Raw genomic sequence first — 20,858 nt, 5'->3', positions numbered from 1 at the left:
ATATCAAACTATTGCATTTATTCGTAGACTGCTGCATCAGCATACGGCCGGTTGGCTCGTTGCTGGCCGCTGTTTCAGCGCTTGCCCGGATGTGCCGTTGGATCTTCCACGTTCGTTGGGCAAGGCCATTTAGAGGCGTGTTGGCTTAGGGGTTTGGGTGGTAACTCGCCCCTTGTATAGCCGCTCCATGACCCACTCCGCAAGGCCCCCAAATGGACTTGGTTACAGGACCACCAGCCAGCCTTTAAAGGAGATCAAAGCAAAATGGGTGACAGACCCAGTCCTGGCGTGCTCCGACTTGGAAACATGTTCATCCTGCAAATGATACAGGATACCGAAGACAACGAAAAAGTTATCGCGTACTCTAGCCGGAAACCGAGAAAAGCTATTTAACAGCACAGTAGGAGTGTTTGGCAATTGATTTGACGATTCGAAAATTTAAGCCATATGAGGGCTACCATTTCAAGGCATTTTAAGGATTCATAAGGATTCATTCATGCAGCCAAGAGTCCGCGAACGGAACACTAGAGACACTCCGGAGAACGAAAGAGACTGAGTCGGAAAGGGAATGCAGCTGGATCACAGATATGAATGGGAATATATAGACACACCCTCAGAAATTCTTGGAGTAAGTTTGGGAAGGCGACTCACTATATAGGCAGACATAGAGCAAAGAACGAAGATGCTGTGTCCTGGAAGTTTTGCGTTACGCTGCAACTAACCGTCCTACGAGAGAATCATGACCCCAGCAGCCGGCCATGTGGGAAGTCGAAAGACAACAGCACGACTAGCAGTCCGGTACCATTTGTCAGGAATACAAAGGGGCAAAATAAGTACGGAAATCCGAAGATGATACACCAAAAAAATATTCCCACAAATCTCGAAAGAACCGTAGTCAACAGTGTGTGCCGACTTCGTTTGACCATTGCCGAGTTCGAATCATGGAAACCAATTTTCTAAGTGGTCGGCATTGCGAAAAGACACGGCGGAAAGTTTGGAAGTTTGGAGTTCCAAAATTGGTGATTACGGACAAGCCAGGCGTTCAAGAAGTTTCTCGTTGACATGGGAATAAGGCAGAAGTTTCAAGAGAATCCGTCAGAGAGAGCGAACCGCGCGGTAAACCAAAGTAACTGGGAATATCATGCTGACTATAAACTCCAATGTTTTTGACAGAAGTCCGCGAGCCGAGGCTACACTATACGCGTTATACAATCAAGAAACGTTAGGTACAGCAAAGAATAAATGGAAAGAGGTTTTTAAATAGTGCGGAGGACAAAGCCGCATGACGCTCGAACGATGGACAAATACCGAGCACATCACACGTCCTAATGTACCTTTTGAAACCCGCATTCATAATGAGGTGGCGCATTACATTCAAACAACTGGCCCACCTGTTTTCGACAAGCCAAGACGGCTTACAGGCGAAAAATTAAAAGCGGCACGCCGGGATTTCGATCTCTTACTCCAGCAAGAAGTGATTCGTCCCTCCAGCAGCCAATGGGCCAGTCCTATTCATTTGGTCCCCAAGAAGAGCAACGAATGGCGCACTACTGGTGATTATCGCAGATCGCTACCCGATTCCCCATGGTGAAGACATTCTTCAACGTCTGCATGGATGCTCGGTTTTCTCCACAATCGATTTGGTGCGTGCCTACCACCAGATCCCAGTCGCGCCAGATGATATTCCGAAAACAGCCGTCACTACACCGTTCGGCCTTTTCGAGTTCGTCGGCATGTCACCCGGACTGCGCAATGCAGCGCAAACCTTCCAGCGCCACATGGACAACCTGCTTCGTGGCATTCCATTCTTAGGGTGCTATATGGCATCCTAACGCGACGGCATCCTAACACGACATCATCGTGTTCTCCACAACGCATGAGGAGCATTTGAGGCACCTCCAGATAATCTTTGAGATTTTGCAGAGGAACCACCTCCAAATTAACCCTCAGAAGTGCCAATTTGGTAAAAGTGAGGTAATTTTCTTAGGGTTCCTAGTCAACGCGAGCGGATTCAAGCCCTCTGTTGAGCGCACGCAAGCAATCAACAATTTTCCCAAGCCTCAAACTATCATGGAATTGCGCCGGTTTTTGGGAATGGTCAACTATTACCGACACCTCATACCACACGCAGCTCAGGCTCAAATCCCGCTCACAGACTACCTAAAAAGCGGAACTAAAAATGATAAGCGCGAAATAGCCTGGACCGGCCCTGTGGAGAATGCATTCCAGGCCTACAAGCAAGGAATTTTACGTGCCGTGTGCTCTTCGTTCCTTTCCCCATCGGCTCACCTCGCCCTTAAAACGGACGCCTCCGATACAGCGATCGGTGCTTCTGTCGAACAACTAGTCGGCAACGTTGGGCGTCCCATCGGGTTTTTCTCGCGGAAACTATCTCCGGCAGAGCAAGGCTACAGCACGTATGACCGCGAGCTCCTGGCTATTTTCGCTGGTATCATCCATTTCAAGCACATTCTAGAGGGTCGTCCATTCATCATCCAAACCGACCATAAACCACTACAATACGCTTTCAGGCAGAAAGCAAGCAAAGCATCGCCTCGACAACTCCGCCAATTTGATTTTATCTCCCAATTCTCAACGGAGATAGTGTACAATCCCGGGGATAACAACGCAGTGGCAGACGCCCTCTCACGAATCAACACCATAAGCATGCCGTCTAGCTTCAATGGTCAAGCGATATTCGAGGCCCAACAAACCGACGATGAAATGGCTGAGCTTCCTCGAACCACATCCCTTGTTCTACAAGTTAGGAACATCGACAACCTAGACATCTTGGATGGACGCGAGCGGCCATATTTACCCAAAAGTCTGAGACGCCAAGCTTTTGATGCAGTAAATGGATTGGCGTATCCAAGCGGCCGTACAACTGCAAAGTTACTAAGGCAGCGGTTTGTCTGGCCAGGAATTAACCGTGATGTCACCCTCTGGTCCCGACAGTGAGTTCCTTGCCAGCGGGTTAAAATCCATCGCCACACACGCAGCCCGGTGGAGTAGATCGATGTTCCTGACAATTGTTTCGGGCACATTCACGTCGATCTGATTGAGCTTCCCACTATCCGTAACTTACGCTACTGTCTTACCATCATCGACCGCTTCAGCAGATGGCCTGCAGCTATTCCACTATCCAACATCACCGCGGAGACTGTCGTGAGAGCTCTGTATACACAGTGGATCTGCATGTTTGGCTGTCCACTCACTATAACAACGGACCAGGGAACTCAATTCGAATCCCCATTGTTTGCTGAGCTGGCTAAACCGAAAGGCCGGATCTCCTGCCTACAGTTCTGTTAGGGCTGCGGTCGGCGTTTAAGGCGGACCTCCAGTCATCGCCAGCCGAAATGCTTTTTGGCACCACTATTCGTATCCCCAACGAATTTTTTGAGTCGCACTCTCCAACCGCCTTCAGCAAGGATCACAGACTCACTGAGCAACTACGTCAAAATATCACCACGCTAAACCACCTGTTTTCATTTGTAAGGACCTGAGAACTTGTACACACGTCTTCAAGCGAGTGGCATCTGTTAAAAAACCACTCGAGCCGCCTTACACGGGACCTCATCGGGTAATACGCCGGGTTGATGACAAGTTCTACATCATCAGCATTCATGGACAAGAGAAGGCCATATCAGTCGACCCCCTCAAGCATGCTTTCTTAGCTGAAGCTGACGCTTGCGAAGACCACGAGGATCCACCGCCAGACCAACAGATTTCGCGGCCACCTACGCCACCGAGCCCTGTCCCTGCAGCTCCAGAATTTATACCGTTACCTTCACCACCTGGCGAAGTCACTGGAGGGGGAGTAGTTGTGGCGCCCAGATGGAGCCCAGTCTGGCAACACGGCGTAAAGAAGTCCTAACGCCAAGACCTTTCCTAGAGGGCGATATCTTCTGATATCTTCAGACTGGACACTCTCGACTTCAGCCTTGCCGCGCAATAAGCTTACGGCATCAAATTAACTTTCCATTGTATCTCTTAATTAAATAAAGCGGTAAGTTACTATAAACTACATAAGTTACTATACATATAATAAATAAAAACAAGAGAGAATGCTATAGTCAAGTTCCCCGACTATCAGATACCCGTTACTCAGCTAGTGGAAGTGCAAACGAGAAATTTTATAATTTTCTGAATATCGGTAAAAATTTCGGAAAAAAGTCCAAATATGAAAAATAAACCAAGTTAAAATGCTATAGTCGAGTTCCCTGACTATCAGATACCGGTTACTCAGCAAGTGGAAGTAGGAAAGATAAATTTCATAGTTTTCTGAAATATCTGTAAAAATTGCGAATAAAATTAAGAAAAGAATAAAAAATTGTTCAAAAATGTGGGCATAACAATTCGGGTGGTTTGTGGGTGGTAGACAGGGCGTGGCAAAACTATTTTTGTCAAATCGAAAAAAAATTTACAAAACTAATAATAAAATTTAAAAATTTCCAAACTTTTTTCAAAAATGTGGGCGGTAGAGTGGGCGTGGTAAAAGTTTTTCGGCACGACTAATAAGAGAGTTACTCCACAAGTAACGGGTATAATTAAAATTTTTTCAAAAGTGTGGGCGTAACAGTTTTCGGCCCATTGTGGCTGTTAGAGTGGGCATCATCATTTAACAAACTTGCGCTACGTCTATGTCTCTGGAATCTGTGTGCCTAATCTCAACTTTCTAGCTTTTGTAGATTCTGAGATCTAGACGTTCATATGGACGGACAGACGGACATGGCCAATTCCACTCGGTTATGGACGTTATATGGTCGGAAATATTTCCTCCTGCCTGTTACATACTGTTCAACGAATCTAGTATACCCTTTTACTATACGAGTAATGACTATAAATATTAAGTTCGACATTATTTTAATATTTATTAAATAAACCAATTTTTTTAAACTACACTCACCTGTTTCCCTAATGCAGCTGTTCTCTTTTAAAAAGCGTTTGGGAAGCTTGGCTCTCGGAGAAGCATTCAATGCATATATCGTCGCCGAGCCTGCAGTTTTTTTCATCTGCTCTATAGAGGGTGCTGGTAGAATTACGGGATGTAGTAACAACGTCGCAGTCGGGTCCCTCGTCGCTGCTCTCACCGGTGTCCAACAAAGCAGGCTCCATATCCAAGGCGTACGTTGTTTTTGTGATGAATGCCGAATCCTGGACTGTTTGCTTTTCAGCAGGATGACTGACAACCGGAAGATCATCTAGTAACTTAATATCGCAAGGACTGTAAGCATGATTCGCTGCTTCACCTGCGAAGTTTTGAAATAAATTTGCTCGAACATATTTAACATCGGTTATATTGGCAGTTTGACGGGCGAAGCTAGACATGTGAAGCATGGCTCTGGTAATTGCATAGCCCAAAAGACTTATTCCCAACAGTATGCCACTCCAAAAGCCTAGGGGATTAACTAATGGCAAAATGTTCAGGTAAAAGTTGAACCGCGAGTCCAAGTTGTCGGGCAGCTTTGACATCATCTAAAATGAACAGTTCACAAAGATGGCAACGGAGTGATATTATGGTACTTACGATTTCAAACCACAACATTGGCACTGTTAGATGATTAAACACAGAGACTATTGGAAAATTGCTTAGGTCCTTAAAGTGCATATTAATTTGCACTTTTACAGAGAGTGACAGCGGCAGGCCAGATTCCTTAAAAAATAAAAAAAAACACACATATTTTATAAGCTACCAAATGGTTTTCCTGTTCTGATTTATTGCTGATGTTGTTATTAAAAAAAAAAATCTTGTAACTGTACAATTTGGCGAGAGCGTATGTGGGGGAGCTAAGTTCAAGGCCCTTATTGTTTATAAGTTTATGTTATTTTAAGCTATAAGCCTAACGCTTTGTAGGCCTTGGGAGTACCGACTGCAATAAGGAAAGCCTAGGGGAACTTTTTAGAGGTGTGTTGTTCACGATCCCGTCAATACCCTACTCGCCAGAACTTAAATCGGCGGCACACACGTTTTCGTATTATATTTAAATTTTATTTTTGGCAAAACATGGAGAAAAGAGGAAACACACGGAAGAGATCAGATAAGAAGACGTTACCCGAGAGTCCAGAGGGACCAGTCGTTCGGGCAGTCAAAAGTAATTATTTTTCCCTTCACTTATAGGATTGCCACCGGGCTAGTATCGAAAGTCCACTGGAAGGGTGACGCTATGGGCGGTATTCGTTAATGGCGGCTGCCATTAGGTCTTGATGTTCGATCTGCTGCGTCCGTCGAAGGTGGTTCTGTAATTGCTCCACGAAAGTCGGGTAGCTTTCTGGACCTGGGGCTAGTCGACCGTACAGCAACTCGCTTGGGAGCCGGAGTTCTCGTCCAAGCATCAAAAGCGATGGTGAAAACGCGGTGGCAGATCGATAGGCCCAGAGAGCTAGTGGCAACAGTTGGTCCAGTTGATCGCGTTGATCGATGGCGACAAATTTTGCCAAGTAGTCCAGAAGGGTCCGGTTAAACCTCTCCACCATTCCATTCGATTGGGGGTGTAACGGCGTCGTGCGTGGCTTTTCCACATTGAGAAGGAATGGAGCTTCATAGCGACAGAAACCTTCTTGGACGAGCGCTCGGGATACCGTTAGCGCTGACTTTCAAAGGGGGCGCCTAGAACGGTGGGTTGTAGTTGGCCCACGGTACGTCGGGTAGAACCTTTTCTAGAATTATATTCGGTTCAGCGTGCGCACCAAAGGATCACGTCAGCGGTTTGTCCAATAGAAAAGTAGCGTCTCTTAAGCTTGGCTACTGTCTTCTTGATGCCGAAATGTCCACCAGTAGAGGACTTATGGGAGCTGCATAAAGCTTTTTCTTGAAGAAAGCGCGGCATCCGCCGTTTTGGTCTTAATCATGAGAAAACCCTGGTCCAACTTAAGCTGCTCAAACAAATGCCAACACGCTTTATTTTCGCGGCTTTCACTCGACGACTTTAAGAATCTTTTCCGGGCACGCCATTAAGCCCTTGTGGATAACCATATGAACAAGGTAACTAACCTCCGTTCGAAAGAAGTTTAATTTTTAGGGGCTCAGGCTTCAGTCCGACGTTTTGCAATATATCGAAGAGGCGCACCAAGTGGTCCAGATGATCTTCGGCGGTATTAGAGTGCACTATGTTGTCGTCAAAGTAAACCTTTGTGGATTTGCAAGCAGAGCCAGAAAAGAGGTCATCCATTAGGCATCACGTTACATTCAGAGGCATGTAAAGGCAGTTATCGGTCGGGAACTTTCGTCCATTTAGACCTGAACCATTAGGTGAGTGTCGCTATATATGGCCATTTAGACCTGAACCGTTATGTGAGTGTCCCTAATAATGCCCTTTTAGACCTGAACCGTTAGGTGAGTGTCGCTATATATGGCCATTTAGACCTGAACCGTTAGGTGAGTGTCGCTATATATGGCAGGATACGAGTGGGCACAGCCAAATAAATTAAATTTTTCTGCTCTGTAGATGGTGCATACAGCGGCACATATCCCCATGCCAGCCCTATGGCGCATCCCGGTGGCCCTATGCTAGATAGAAGTCCATACCTAACAGCTGCCTTCCACGGACAGAAACTCGTGACAAACTGGCTTTCCGACAAACTGGCTTTCCAACGTCAATTCTGACGCTGACTTGAGCGGTGGCCACAAATTATTTAGCCGAGGGTCCCTAAAATGTCATCAGTCATGGTATACTGGGTTGTCGCTTGTAGTGAGCAACTTAACTTTACACTGCAATAACTCTTCAAGACACCCTCGCCCTAAATTATAGCAGCTTTGTATAACCCAAAAAGTGAGAGAATTGTCTTAGACCAATCAGGACAGAATAAGATCGTACGATTGTACAGTTAGGAAAAGAAAAGCTATAGCAGCACCCACCGGCATGCAGCTTCCCAGAGCTTAATTCATTATCGTATTAAACTTCGTGGCGAACGCTCACAATTTTTGACGTTGCCCATTTAAACTGCACATACACGTGGAAATATAATTTAGTTATACATATATCCAATCTCATAAGAACAAGAGTGGGATATTTCAATAAATTTCCGTGTGCGATTTGTGTGAAAGTGGCAAAGAGGTTCGACCCCAAGGCGTAAGGAAGGCCAGGCCTATATAAGAGCATTTGGTTGCTCTACAGCCGACTCGTGAGTACTACCAAACAACAATGATAAAACATTATTATGAATTACCTATATTAAAATTCTAACAAAATGCCACTCGAACGTCTAAATTAAATAAGATCTGCATTTGACTAAAGATTATATAACTATATTTGCTAATTTTATATTTAATTACTTATATATATTTGCTTTATACTTTACTTTTATATACTTTATTTTACTCACTGAATATAAACGAAAATGAAGAGTTAGAGACTGACTAGGATAATTATGCGTAGATTAAAATTTGTTAGTTTGTAAAAGAGATTTAATGGAACCGCTTACTAAACTGAATTTATATAAATGGAATTATAATTGAAGATATATTGAAAAAGAATGAATTGTGAATAAATAGATTTAATGGTTTGTCGAGTACTTATGTTGAACACTTTCTTGAATATGTGGTAGAGTTATTAAATTATTAAATTATTAAAAATGTACGGCCAGTAGTCGTCTATCATTTATGCGTTCCAGCTCCAGCTGGTTTTGCTTCGCGAACAGGAAGTTGACAGATCTTGTTTAGCGATCTTTTTACTTCCCCATCGCTTGTTTTAACCGTGACTACCCGGACTTTATCATCTTGTCCTTTAGTCGTACTAATGATTCTTCCCATTGGCCATCTTGCAGGGTGAGTGTTCTCATGTTTTATAAGAACCCGCTGTCCCTCCTTCAGATATGGCTTTTCTTGGCGCCATTTGGTTCGCTGTTGCAATGACACCAGATACTCCTCTTTCCATTTCTTCCAAAAATCACCTCTGATGCGTTGAATAAGCTTCCATCTATCCAATTCCCAAAAGCGTTTCAGGTCCTTTAGATTTATTGATGTAGTGGCACTTATAATTTTTTGCTTTGCTGCTCGAGTTATATTTCCGGACACAATCCATCCAAATTTGGTTTTTTGACCCAAGATTCCATTCACGGTTTTTATTTTCTCCATCATAATCAGGGGAAATAGATCCACACCTATCACTGTGTCAATTCTGCTTGGCTCGTTGAATCGTGGATCTGCTAGCCTGTAGCCCTTCCACTCTTTGTTTATATCAATATCAAACTTTTTGCTGGGAAGGGCTCTATGAAGTGTTGGTAAAACCAATGCTTCCGTTGATGCTTTGAAGCTGCTTGGAATTTTTGGTTTGATCGTCAGGTGGACACTATTTTTTGATAATTGAGTAGTCTGGGAGATACCTTCGACCTCTATAGTACTCCTTACTCTGGGAATCCTTAATATTTGTGCTGCTTCCTCTGAAATCAGCGTCTTCTGGGATCCACCGTCAATAAGCGCCCTCAACTCGTTGTAACCTCCAGCTTTGTTTTTCACTAAAACAACAGCTGTAGCCAATAGTGTGTCTTGGCCTTGCTTAAGACTATTGCTGTTGATACTGCGTTTTGAGTCTTCATGCAGAAGGCTGTTGTGTCTTTTGGAGCATCGATTGCATGTAATTTCCTTTCTGCAGTCGATAGCATTATGCTTTCCAAAGCATCTAAAGCACATGTTGTTCTTTTGAACGAATTCTTTTCTTTTTTCGATTGATTGTGCTCTGAATTTGAGACACTTTATCATATATTGGCCATCCTTAAAGCAAAAGGCACACGATCTAACTTGCACTTTTCTTGTAGCAAGCTGAGCGGTATTTTTGGTAATGGCATTTACTGAGTTGTATTGTTGCTCAATAAACTCCAGTACATATTGTAAGGACTGTGTAGCTCTTGCCTTTTTTACATGCTGTTCATACAGCTGCAAGGCTTCTGGCGAAAATTTCCGCAGCAGATTTCTGCTAAAATTACGTCAGCAGAGCTTCATATTTTTCCTTTTTGCTTTATGATGAATATGCTCTCGGTCGCAGTATCCAAAAACTTCCCTAAATTTTTCTCATCATGGGGCAGCAAGCACTCCAGTTCCATTAATTTGTTGAAGTGTTGGGAGAATATTTTTCTGCTATTCTCATAGCGTTTGCAGATAAGCTCCTACGCTGCTGCATAGCTAGCTGCTGATCCCGTTATCAAATGGCTAACCACCATTTGAGCTTCTCCTTTTAAGCAGGCTCTTAAATATCCCAGCTTCCTTGTGTTGCTGAGATCTTTCCTGCTGTCTATTAGTTCAGAGAACAGCTCGTAAAATGTTGGCCATTCCTTCGCATTTCCATTGAACGTTGGAAGGTCCACTTTTGGGAGTTCTGGCACGTCGCAGTTGGAACTTTTGAACTGTTCCAACTTCATTTGAAGTACCATCTCTAGTGCGGCAACTTCAGATTGCAGAATGTCTGCCTCATCTTGATCAAAGACAGTTCTGTCATACTTGTTTTCAAGCAGTTTCAGTGTGTCCGTCACGTTGGACCAATGACTTTTCAGCATTGCCAGCTGCTTGACTAGTTCAATCTCACTTGAACTATCCAGGGTTTCGTAGATTAGGCTCATCTGTTGCCTCACCCTGTCCGCTCTTCTATCCACCAGTTGAACCAGATTATCAACTGGACTGGAGCTCCGAGCTGATGCGCTATCAGATAATTTTGATCCAATTGGTATATTTATTTCTTCAAGTGTTTCTACCTTTAATTGCGACTCCTTGTAGGCCTTGACAGCATCCATAGTTTTAATAAATATTTTATCATTAAAATATTGATGATCGCCAACTCCCAATTTTTCCAGCGCATTGTTGTTAGTAGTAAATCGAACTACCAATGCTTCTATTGCTGGTATAGATGCCTTTTCCTTGATTGCTTGCAGTATTTTGTTCTGCAGCTCTCCTTGGTCTTGCATCAATTTCACAGATCTTTCCGACAACATCTTGGGAAAACAATCACTGTGATTTTTTGTGCTTTCTGCTTGTATTCTTTGGCTTGATCCGTTGGAGGATTTTTTGATTAGTCGCCCAGTTGACCTAGCTGTGCCTCGAATCACAGCTGATTGATCAGCCAAGGAAAAGCAAGAACACAATGTTTCACCTTATAGTCCTAGTACTTTAAGGCGTGGTCTTTTATTCTGTGTTTCTTACCACTGGTGGGGGAATTCACTCGAATAACCTTGCTCTTTTTACTTTGAAGCGCTGGTTTTTTTCTTCTGTGTTTCTTACCACTGGTGGGGGAAAACAACAGAATTTCTCGAAGGACCAAAATGTTCACACTATAAACTAATGCGTACACTTAATGATTTCAATACGGGTGTTTGAATCTAACTGACTCGCTACTGCGAGGGCATCGCCTTTTATTCATTCTTACATAGGTTCTTATCATCTAATTATATAATGCATATAATGCGCTTGTAAGACGCTGCAGTCTGCGTTGGTCAATGCAGCTGAGGTTTATCTTAAATCTATGTTTGTGGCCTATGACCGCGCTAGTCACCTCCCGCGTGATCATATCTCTTGACACTTCGGCAATAGACCACTGCAACCGTACTTATCTGTAGTTGCCACTTATGCTGTCCCGTGACATGTTTATTGCAGCCCTTAAATAGAACATATTTATAGATTGTCTACTTATCATGTCTAAACACATGCTTAGACAATAGTCCACTTTTGAATATTGTTTATGAGTAAGACGCACTTATTAAAATGTAGTAGCGTTTCGTACAATCCTAAGCTAAAAGAACCCCGACCTACGGCGAGCTAGACCCCTAGCGAAGGAAGTACAAGGTCCTCTTTATTAGTAATTACCACCCACTATTAAAAGACCAACTAGTTAAAAATCTGTCGAACTACGTACACTACACGCTTTATAGGTCCCGGTCTTATAAAAGGGAAACAGCGACAGTGTCAATAATGCTTTCCGCTATCGTCATTCTCCAGGGGGTTTCCAATTGTCTGGGGGTTCGTTTGGGTCGTACCTCCGGTCATATGTTCAGTGAACAACTTTCCTAATATGGAGTCTATGGAATGTATATTCGGTTTCTCTCCTTCTGCAGGCAGCGGAGGAAGTCCTTCGTCGAGTTCAGCAGCGGCGGCATCTCGGATGAAACCTATTGGGGTTGCGACGGGCGGCGGTTCGCAGGCGATCTCATCAGACGGCGCCTCCGGTATAAGCTTTAGGCGGACTTGGGGTGCTTTCCCTAAAGGAGCCCCAGTTCCGGAAGATTCTTGGAGGAGGGTGCTAGACAGGTTGCCCGTCAGTCTGCATGCTGTGCTGCAAGCTCGCTTACCTGATGGCAAGGGGGACAGGACGGCTTCGACTAAATCTCCGTTGTGCACCAAGATGCTTGATGGTCGGCTGCTTCTCGTCAGTGGGGCGTCAAGGATGTTGCGATCGGATCTAGCCACCCAGGTAAGTCCGGTGAATGACAGAGAGGGCTCTGTGGTAGTACAATGGTTTCTCACTAAGGCTTTCGGGGCTAGCTGTCAACATCCGCCCCGAGAGGCTGACGGGAGTTCGTCCTTGGTGAGCTTAGGATATGATCGGTGACGCCAACGGTCAACACTGGGCCTTAATGCGGCTCGCCATGTCGAGGGTGTCCGAGAGGTTACCACTGTCGCGGGTTACCACTAATAATAAGGACCTGATATTGTCTCTCGGAGTCCGTCGATAAAGCGCTGCACTTCATAGCAAAGTCCTCTAAAGGCTCTCGTGGTCTCTGCTTTCGATTATGGAAGGCGTGGTAACCGGTATGCGTGCTAATGGTGATGTACTCGCACATAACTTTCGTACGAGCTAAGTATTAGGTATAAATACGCCCAAGCAGACAAGCTATAAAACTTCCTGCACTTCTTCCTTTCGGACCAATGGTATTCTTCGGCCATGTCGTCGAGTAGGCGTTGAAATTCTGACCAGGGACGCATGCCATCGAAAGTGGAATGCAACTCTGCATCCTAATGTAAAGAAAGGTCGCCTGTTCAACCCTGTGCAGTCGGCATGGCTGTTTGATCGCGGTCCATTGGCCGTTGGAACACTCGTGGCGATTGATTTGGAGGCACTTTTGTTTCTTTCACTAGGCGTGGCGTGCTCGCTCAATGTCGATCACATCCGGCTTTTTTCGCACCGTCGTCGTTGGCAGTTCCATTCTGAAACTCAGGAGATGCCTGACGGGATTTCTGGGCATTTACGTAGGTCAGGGCTTTCGCAAACCCCTGGTGACCCCACACTTGGCTCCAATGTAACGCTTTGTCGGCTTGGGGTGTACCGACTGCGATACGGAAAGCCGAGCGGAACTTTAGATAGGTGTGTTGTTCACGATCCCGTCAATGCCATACCCCTCGCCACAACTTAAATCGGCCCCACGCGCGTTTTCGCGTTATATTTCAATTTTATTTTCGGCAACACGTGGTGAAGAGAGGAAACACACGGAAGGGATTAGATAAGGAGCCGTTACCTGAGAGCCCTGGGGGACCAGGCTTCCGGACAGTCAATAGTTCTTATTTTTTCCTTCACTTATAGGGTTGCCACCGGGTTAGGCTGGGCGGTTTTCATTACAATATTAAGAATGAAATCTTTGAGGTTATATTATGTTAACTATTTCTCCAAAGAATAAAGCATAATCCATTTGCAAAATTGTAGGGGGTACGGGCCTATGTTAAAGACAAACAGCGTCAAAACCAAGAAGGGTTTTAAACATTCCTCCGGGATTTCAAAGGCAGCCTTATCGAATGCATCCGAACAGATCAAGAAAAGGAACAGAATTTTATTATTTATTTATTTTGTTAGTTTTTCATTCTATATCATATATTATATCTTATATTCCTGATTTTATCGTGTTCTTGTGGATTAACAGGATATACTAGTTACGTTGTCATATATGAAAGGGATAGAAGGAATCGTTCCCGGCTCTATAAAATATATATGTAAGTTAGCACGAGCTAACGTACTAGAACAGTTGGCTTAGTGCATGAAATATAATATCGATGTGCTGACCCAGCATTGAGAAACTCGTGCGCAGCCGGCAAACACATCATATTTACGTGGCCGCTGTGAGTCTTTGTTAGCTTTAAGAATCATTTTAAGTTTGTATTCACCAGAATAAAGATCAGCAGCTCGTCAACTTTTACTTCGATTAGACGTCGTAAAACATATCTTTATTATTTACTCTGCCAGACCACAGGGCTGGTAGTTAAAAGAGGGAAGTTCCTCTCAACGCAAACAATAATCTTTTTCCCGGACCTCCGGAGCAGCCAGCGAAGGAAACCCTTCACCTCTGGAGAAAAACCTGACGGATGACAACATCGCAAGGACAGTGCGAATCATCTTTAATTAATTGACTAGTGATAAAAACCACTACCCAAAATATAAAAAATTATTTTCAACAGAAATTATTTTAAACAAAAAAATTATTTTCAACAGAAATTATTTTAAACATAAAATAAATTATTATTCCAGCATAAATACTAAAACACGGTTTATACAATGTGAATAAAAGTAAAAATTTAATAATTATTTTGTTTAATTATTGTTGTTTTATGTTTTCATTCGATTCAAGCGCGACATTCGACGCTTCAGCCTGTGTCTTTATTTATTGTTTGTTTGTTTTTGGTCAACTGCTACCCACACAGGCAGCTTTTGCATACCTATGCGAATTGGACCGCTCATGCAGCCGGATTCTGACAATATAGGAATAATAAACCATACTCCACCGACTCAGAGTCCTATAGCGAAAATCAAGCTTCTTCTCTAAGACGTGTAACCGCGAATCCCCCCGCAATGGCGATAGATCCAGAACAGCTCAAAGCTGTTATACAGGCAATTATGGCCAACACTTTAGCGGACGAGGCCACCAAAAACCAACTCGCACAAAATAAAATGGGTCAGACAATTCAGGAACTGGCCAGCCAGTTGGCAGCAACACATGTCGCGCCAACCTCAGCCGTGTCCCCCGTAATTAGAGCCTACGCACCCATAGACAAAACTAATGATTATCCATGTGGCGTGACTTTAGACGCCGTTAAATATTTGCTTGAATTCTCAGGGTCACAGGAATCATACGTTTCGTGGCGGCTTTCAACAGCACCTCTCGCCATTACGAGGCAGTGACTATTATTATAAACATGGTTAGGCGCGGTCGATAATGTTTTATCCTCGTTTGGCACCTTACTGAATTTCGATGCTATTATAAATCGGCTCGATTTCACATTTCGATAGTGACAATCGACCAATGCATGTCATTGAACAAGACATGAGCACTTTAAGACAGGGAAACAACATGATCCTGTTACGGTATTATGATGAGGTCGAGAAAAAACTCACCTTACTCACAAACAAAGCTCACATGTCTCACGAGCCGTCGACGGCAAAAAAATGGTGCGAAAAATTACGAGATGACGCTTTGCGTATTTTCATTAATCGCATTCATTAAATGCGGACTTTAACGCAACCTCACTGACGAGCTTTTCGCGGCAAAGCCGAAAGACATGCGCTCAGCTCTGGCTTTAGCGCAAGAAATGGAGTCTAACCACGAGAGGTATGTAAGGACGTAAGGACCAGTTTTGCAAAAAGTCAGGAAGACAAAGATCGCAAACCTACGACAAAAACGCAGGGTCGTCAACTTGACAAGTACGACCAACATCACCCACAACCAAATAATGCTAAAAATCCGTATTTCAAAAGGCAGCATAAGGCACAGGTTCACGCCGACCCGCACAATACCAAAAATTACAAAAACAACGGCACGCCTCGCCTATGGAGGTCGATCCCTCATTTTCTAAGATGCTGCAGCCGATCCAGGCAACTGCCTACCAGAACCGAAGACCAGCCACCTCTGAGCGCACAGGCGCTGTGAGGAAACAAGAAAACGCAGAATGCGGAAGAAAAGACATGCCGCCGCCTCCTCCAAAGCGGAATCGAAAATAGACGACGATGCCATTGGCGAGTATGATTCTTACTACGTCAATTTTTAGGGGAAAATCCCTGTTACCCGTCATCAGACGAAGAGTAGCAATGAATTTCCTTTTAGACACCGGCGCGTCAAAACACTTCTTCCGACCTCACAAAGAGTTAGAGGGTACCGCCGGGTGAACTCATCTTTCAAAATTCACTTAAATGCTTCGTCTTTAAAATGCTTTAACTTGAAAGCGACCTTTTTCATTCTACCAGATTTTACACTATTCGATAGAATAATCGGGGCCGATCTATTAACACACGCCAGCGCATTGTTTTGCCTTGCTTCCGCCCAACTCAAATGGGGTAAGGGAGCTATTGTGGAGTGCGCAGATGCTCCACCTTTGGTAAAGAAGGCATTTCTGGGGATGATAAAAAGCCGAAAAAAACGCCTTCTTAGATCCCAACGGGGCCCTACCATATGGTACATCGGTAGGGGACACAATTAGAACTACTAGCGAAGAGCCCATTTACGTCAAATTATATCCATACCCCATGGAGGCAACAGATTTCGTCAACAACGAGATCCAAGACCTGCTTAAAAATGCTATAATTCAGAAGTCGGTATCTCCTTATAACAACCCAATATAGGTGGTTGACAAAAAAAACCGACGAGGCCGGCCATCAAAATATACGATTAGTCATAGACTTTCGTAAGCTAAACGAAAGGAATATCCCGGACAAATACCCTATGCCAGATATCTCAATGATACTGGGCAACCTGGGTAAGTCCAAATTCTTTACTACACTGGACATCAAGTCCGGGTATCACCAGATCGACTTAGCGGAACATGACCGTGAAAAACTTCCTTTTCCGTAAGCGGAGGGACGATTACGAATTCAAAAGGCTTCCCTTTGGTTTGAGAAATGATGCCAGCATCTTCCAGAGAGCCATTGATGGCATTCTCAGAGAGCAAATCGGCAAGACTTGCTATGTTTACGTCGATGACGTAATAATCTTCTCAGAAAATGAGAATGCTCATGTCAAGCACTTGGATTGGGTTTTAAAAACCATAAGCGATGTAAACATCAGAGTTTCAGTAAAAAAATAAAGTTTTTTTAAAAAAACTTTCTTGGCTTTATAGTCACTAATGATGGCACTACCACCGACCCAGAAAAGGTCAGTGCCATTAAAGAATTTCCCGAACCAAAAACAGTATTTGATCATTCCTAGGCCTCTCGAGCTATTAAAGATGCTTCATTAAGGACTTTGCAGCCATAGACATAGATCGCGACACATGCAAGTACAATTCAATGAAGCGCAAAAAAATTCTTTCGAAAAACTGCGCAACATTTTGGCATCCGAAGATGTTATGCTCAGATACCCGGATTGCAAGAAGCCATTCCATCTAACGACGAATGCTTCAGCATACGGTATTGGAGCAGTGCTTTCCCAAGAGAACCGTCTTATTAGAATGATCTCGAGCACAATAGGGAAAGAGGATAGGGAAATGAACTAAGCCAAAAATGAAAGGGAATTAATAGCCATCGTTTGGGGCTTTGGCCAAACTGCGACACTATTTAAATGCGGTGAAAAATTGTAAAGGTGGACAAATCACGACAAGGCCCAAATACGAGCTCCAGGGGTAGCGAGTTCCCCATCATTGATTATCACCGCCAACAGAGATATTCTAAGACTCCCCTATCTTCACCAGCTGAGTGAACGTAACTTGGAGTTCATCAAAGAGTTCGGGAGAGAAATTGATATTAATCATTCACATCGCATAATATTTATCGTAGCAGCGATTTGTTGTGCATTGATTTGTATCGGCATCACCTGTCTACGATTCATCGGAGCGCGAAAATCTTCAATCCAATTAAACGGGATGATCGCCGAATTAGGACGGCCACAATCTTGAAGGGGGAGTAGTTAACACGAGCCAACGTACTAGAACAGTTGGCTTAGTGCATGAAATATAATATCGATGTGCTGACCCAGCATTGAGAAACTCGTGCGCAAGTTTTTAAAAAAACTTGATTTTTTTACCTAAACTCTGATGTTTACATCGCTTATGGTTTTTAAAACCCAATCCAAGTGCTTGACATGACGTAACATTGACGTAAACATAGCAAGTCTTGCCGATTTGCTCTCTGAGAATGTCATCAATGGCTCTCTGGAAGATGCTGGCATCATTTCTCAAGCCAAAGGGAAGCTTCTTGAATTCGTAATCGTCCCTCCGCTTACGGAAAAGGGAACATATCTTTATTATTTACTCTGCCAGACCACAGGGCTGGTAGTTAAAAGAGGGAAGTTCCTCTCAACGTAAACAATAATCTTTTCCTGCTCCCCGGACCCCCCGGAGCAGCCAGCTTCCCTTCACCTCTCGGTAAAAACCTGACGGATGACAACATCGTAAGACGGTGCGAATCATCTTTAATTAATTTGTACATTCTTATTCAGCTCAATAACGGAATACGGACGGACGAATAGACGGATATCGCTGGTTCGACTTGGCTATTGATCCTGATCATGAGTATACATACTTTATATGGTCGGAAACTCCTTCTGCCTGTTACATACTTTACAATGCCAAAAAGGTATACCCTCTTACTCTACGAGTAATGGGTATAAATAGATGTGTAAAATAATTACAAATTCTATTCTGATAGCATTTCCTTTGCATCGCATATCGTTGTTGGCTAAAGCCGAAGATCCTAAATTCCGAAGTTTCTCCAGGTATCTACCCGAAATACACGCAGGCGGGGAGCTTAACTCTTAATTGCGGTTACGTCAACCCAGAATATTTTATTCATATATCCGCTATGCAAGCCGTCCCATGTATGCTATCCGATATGGACCAATTGGTAGTTTTAGGTGAATTTAATATAGCTGGTTCTACGTGGTCTACAGAAAAACAGTCAAATATACTTCGAACAATACACAACAATACTTTATAGACGGCAGCACTTAGTCAACCTAAAGATCCATTTCGTTCTACTTTTGAGGTGACAATCGACACTGGTACCGTAATAGAAGAAAAATCAGAGAAGTAAACCAAACAAATACATTGTTTTAATGTTAGTTTTCTGATATTTATATATGGCTTTAATTGATCCTATCTCTACAAAATTATGGCGGATGCCAGATATTTGTATACATCAATTAAACCTCCTTGGTTCAATAAAAAGTTGACCCACCTAAGTGAAGTAAGCTCCCCTTCTTATACAAAATGTAAAGATACCGGTGGCCAGTCTATCTTTTATAAATATTTATGTGCTCGGTTAAGTTTTACCGTACTTAAGTGCCCAGAGATCCAATAACTATAATACAATATCGATCTTGGTGTTCTTTTGGACCCAAAACTTAAATTTTCAGATCACATTTCGTCCGTATTCAATAATGCCAGGGGTGGGCTTGGTTTTATAAACGGTGGTCAATGAAATTAAATGAGCCTTACATGACTAGGCCCCTATTTATTTTGCTAGTCCGTCTGATCCTTGAGTATAGATCACCTGTTCGCAATATGGAATGCACTTGGATCGCATTGAATTGGTAAAAAAAAAAACTTTTTACTATTGCCAACATTTGGATGCAAACCTTATATTACCTTCTTATTCCCTACGATTAAGGTGAAGGTGAAGGTGCCAACCATAAAACGATGCTTGAAGCAGTCTTTATACGTAATCTTATCGTGGTGAATTTGATAGTTCTGATTTAGTTAGTCGGCTTTTTTTGTACCAAGTAGCTATCACTGTAGATCTAACATACTGCATACTGTAATAAGCTCTGTGCAAGTGAATTTGTATGTGTGGCGAGTTTCAATAGATGTTTCAATGGCTTGATGCCGATTCCTTTTTTGACGAACTTAATATGCAGGTCCTTGTGAATGTTTTCGTTTCGAAGATACCAGTTATAGTTTGCAGGATCTCGGCCTGTGCTCTCTGGATAATTTCTACATTACTTTTAGAAGCGTTACCACACAATTCCTACTCATATATCCAGATAGGTTTCATCAGAGAGTTATTGGGGAGTACCTTGTATTCCAGGGTAAGAGGGGAGTGACCGTTGATAAGCCAATGGAGGCTGGCTGCTTTTAGTTTCAAATGTGCTTTCTTGCATCCTATATGCTTGCGCCAGGCCTAAACGCTTATTTAGTGGATTCTCAATAGATTACCTCGTTACTAAGGGCGGGCAGGTTCGTTCGTTAAGTGTAAACGTAACTTGCTTGTTTGTTTTTATTTATTTTAATGCGCCAATCTGCAAGCCAGCTAGTAGCGCAGTTGCCTTTTCTAAAGGTCGGAAGCGGTTGAGCATTGCAGTGTCATCAGCAATCTTAGACGTTGTTAGCCTGTAATCGGTGGAAATATCTGACGGTTACAAGATGTAAAAAACAGGACCGAGAACACTGTTCTGAGGAGCTCCAGCTTTAATATCGCAGTCGTGTGACACACTTGTGTTGCATCTGACTCCGACGCTTCTTCTGTAGAGATCGGACTCAGCAGCTTGTGCGTATTTTGGGGTAACATTTTTGTTATTGTGTACATAAGTCCGTTCAGCCAGGCTTGATCTTATGCTTGTGCGATATCCAGAAAGATTGTCTGTTCAATAGTTCCATGATTCGCTCTTAAGCCTAATTGATGTAATGGGATTATATTTCGAGTTTTAAGGTGCGGGCGGATGTGCAGGAGAAGGACCCTTTAAACAGCTTTGAAAGACAAGACAGAAGACTTATTGTCTATATGACGATGGTTGCGTTTTGTCTTTACAATGTTTGGGAATCATTACCAACTTTAGCAATTGTGTTAAAAAGTTTTCAAATAATTAGTATTGCGCATAGTAGTAGTTCAATTATAATGTAGGTCTTTAGGTTTATATCTGGTCTTCTTCTAGGTGTCTACTTTTTCTAGGTGTTTAGAAAACACACTGTCTCTTTTTTCATCGCTACGTAGCCAGTTTACTTTAGGGTCTTGCTGATGCAAAACAATTGC

General features: G+C 43.3%; 1 protein-coding gene across 1 annotated transcript in view; it reads right to left on the bottom strand.

Moving 5' to 3' along the window:
* Positions 1 to 20,858, bottom strand: part of LOC26526761 (scavenger receptor class B member 1) — a 155,876-nt gene that overhangs the window by 21,275 nt on the left and 113,743 nt on the right. Inside the window, exons 8-9 of the mRNA XM_026982870.1 lie at positions 5,528 to 5,653; positions 4,907 to 5,475 (exon numbers count right to left, since the gene is read on the bottom strand). Of these exons, the coding sequence (XP_026838671.1) occupies positions 4,915 to 5,475; positions 5,528 to 5,653 (687 nt within the window). The 3' untranslated portion in view covers positions 4,907 to 4,914. The remainder of the gene's footprint in view (positions 1 to 4,906; positions 5,476 to 5,527; positions 5,654 to 20,858) is intronic.

This window comes from Drosophila erecta, unplaced genomic scaffold (assembly GCF_003286155.1).
Source record: "Drosophila erecta strain 14021-0224.00,06,07 unplaced genomic scaffold, DereRS2 tig00000246-arrow-arrow-pilon, whole genome shotgun sequence".
In the NCBI taxonomy this organism is placed as follows: domain Eukaryota; kingdom Metazoa; phylum Arthropoda; class Insecta; order Diptera; family Drosophilidae; genus Drosophila; species Drosophila erecta.
The sequence above is the reverse complement of the archived record's forward strand: the minus strand, read 5'-3'. Positions and strand labels throughout refer to the sequence as shown.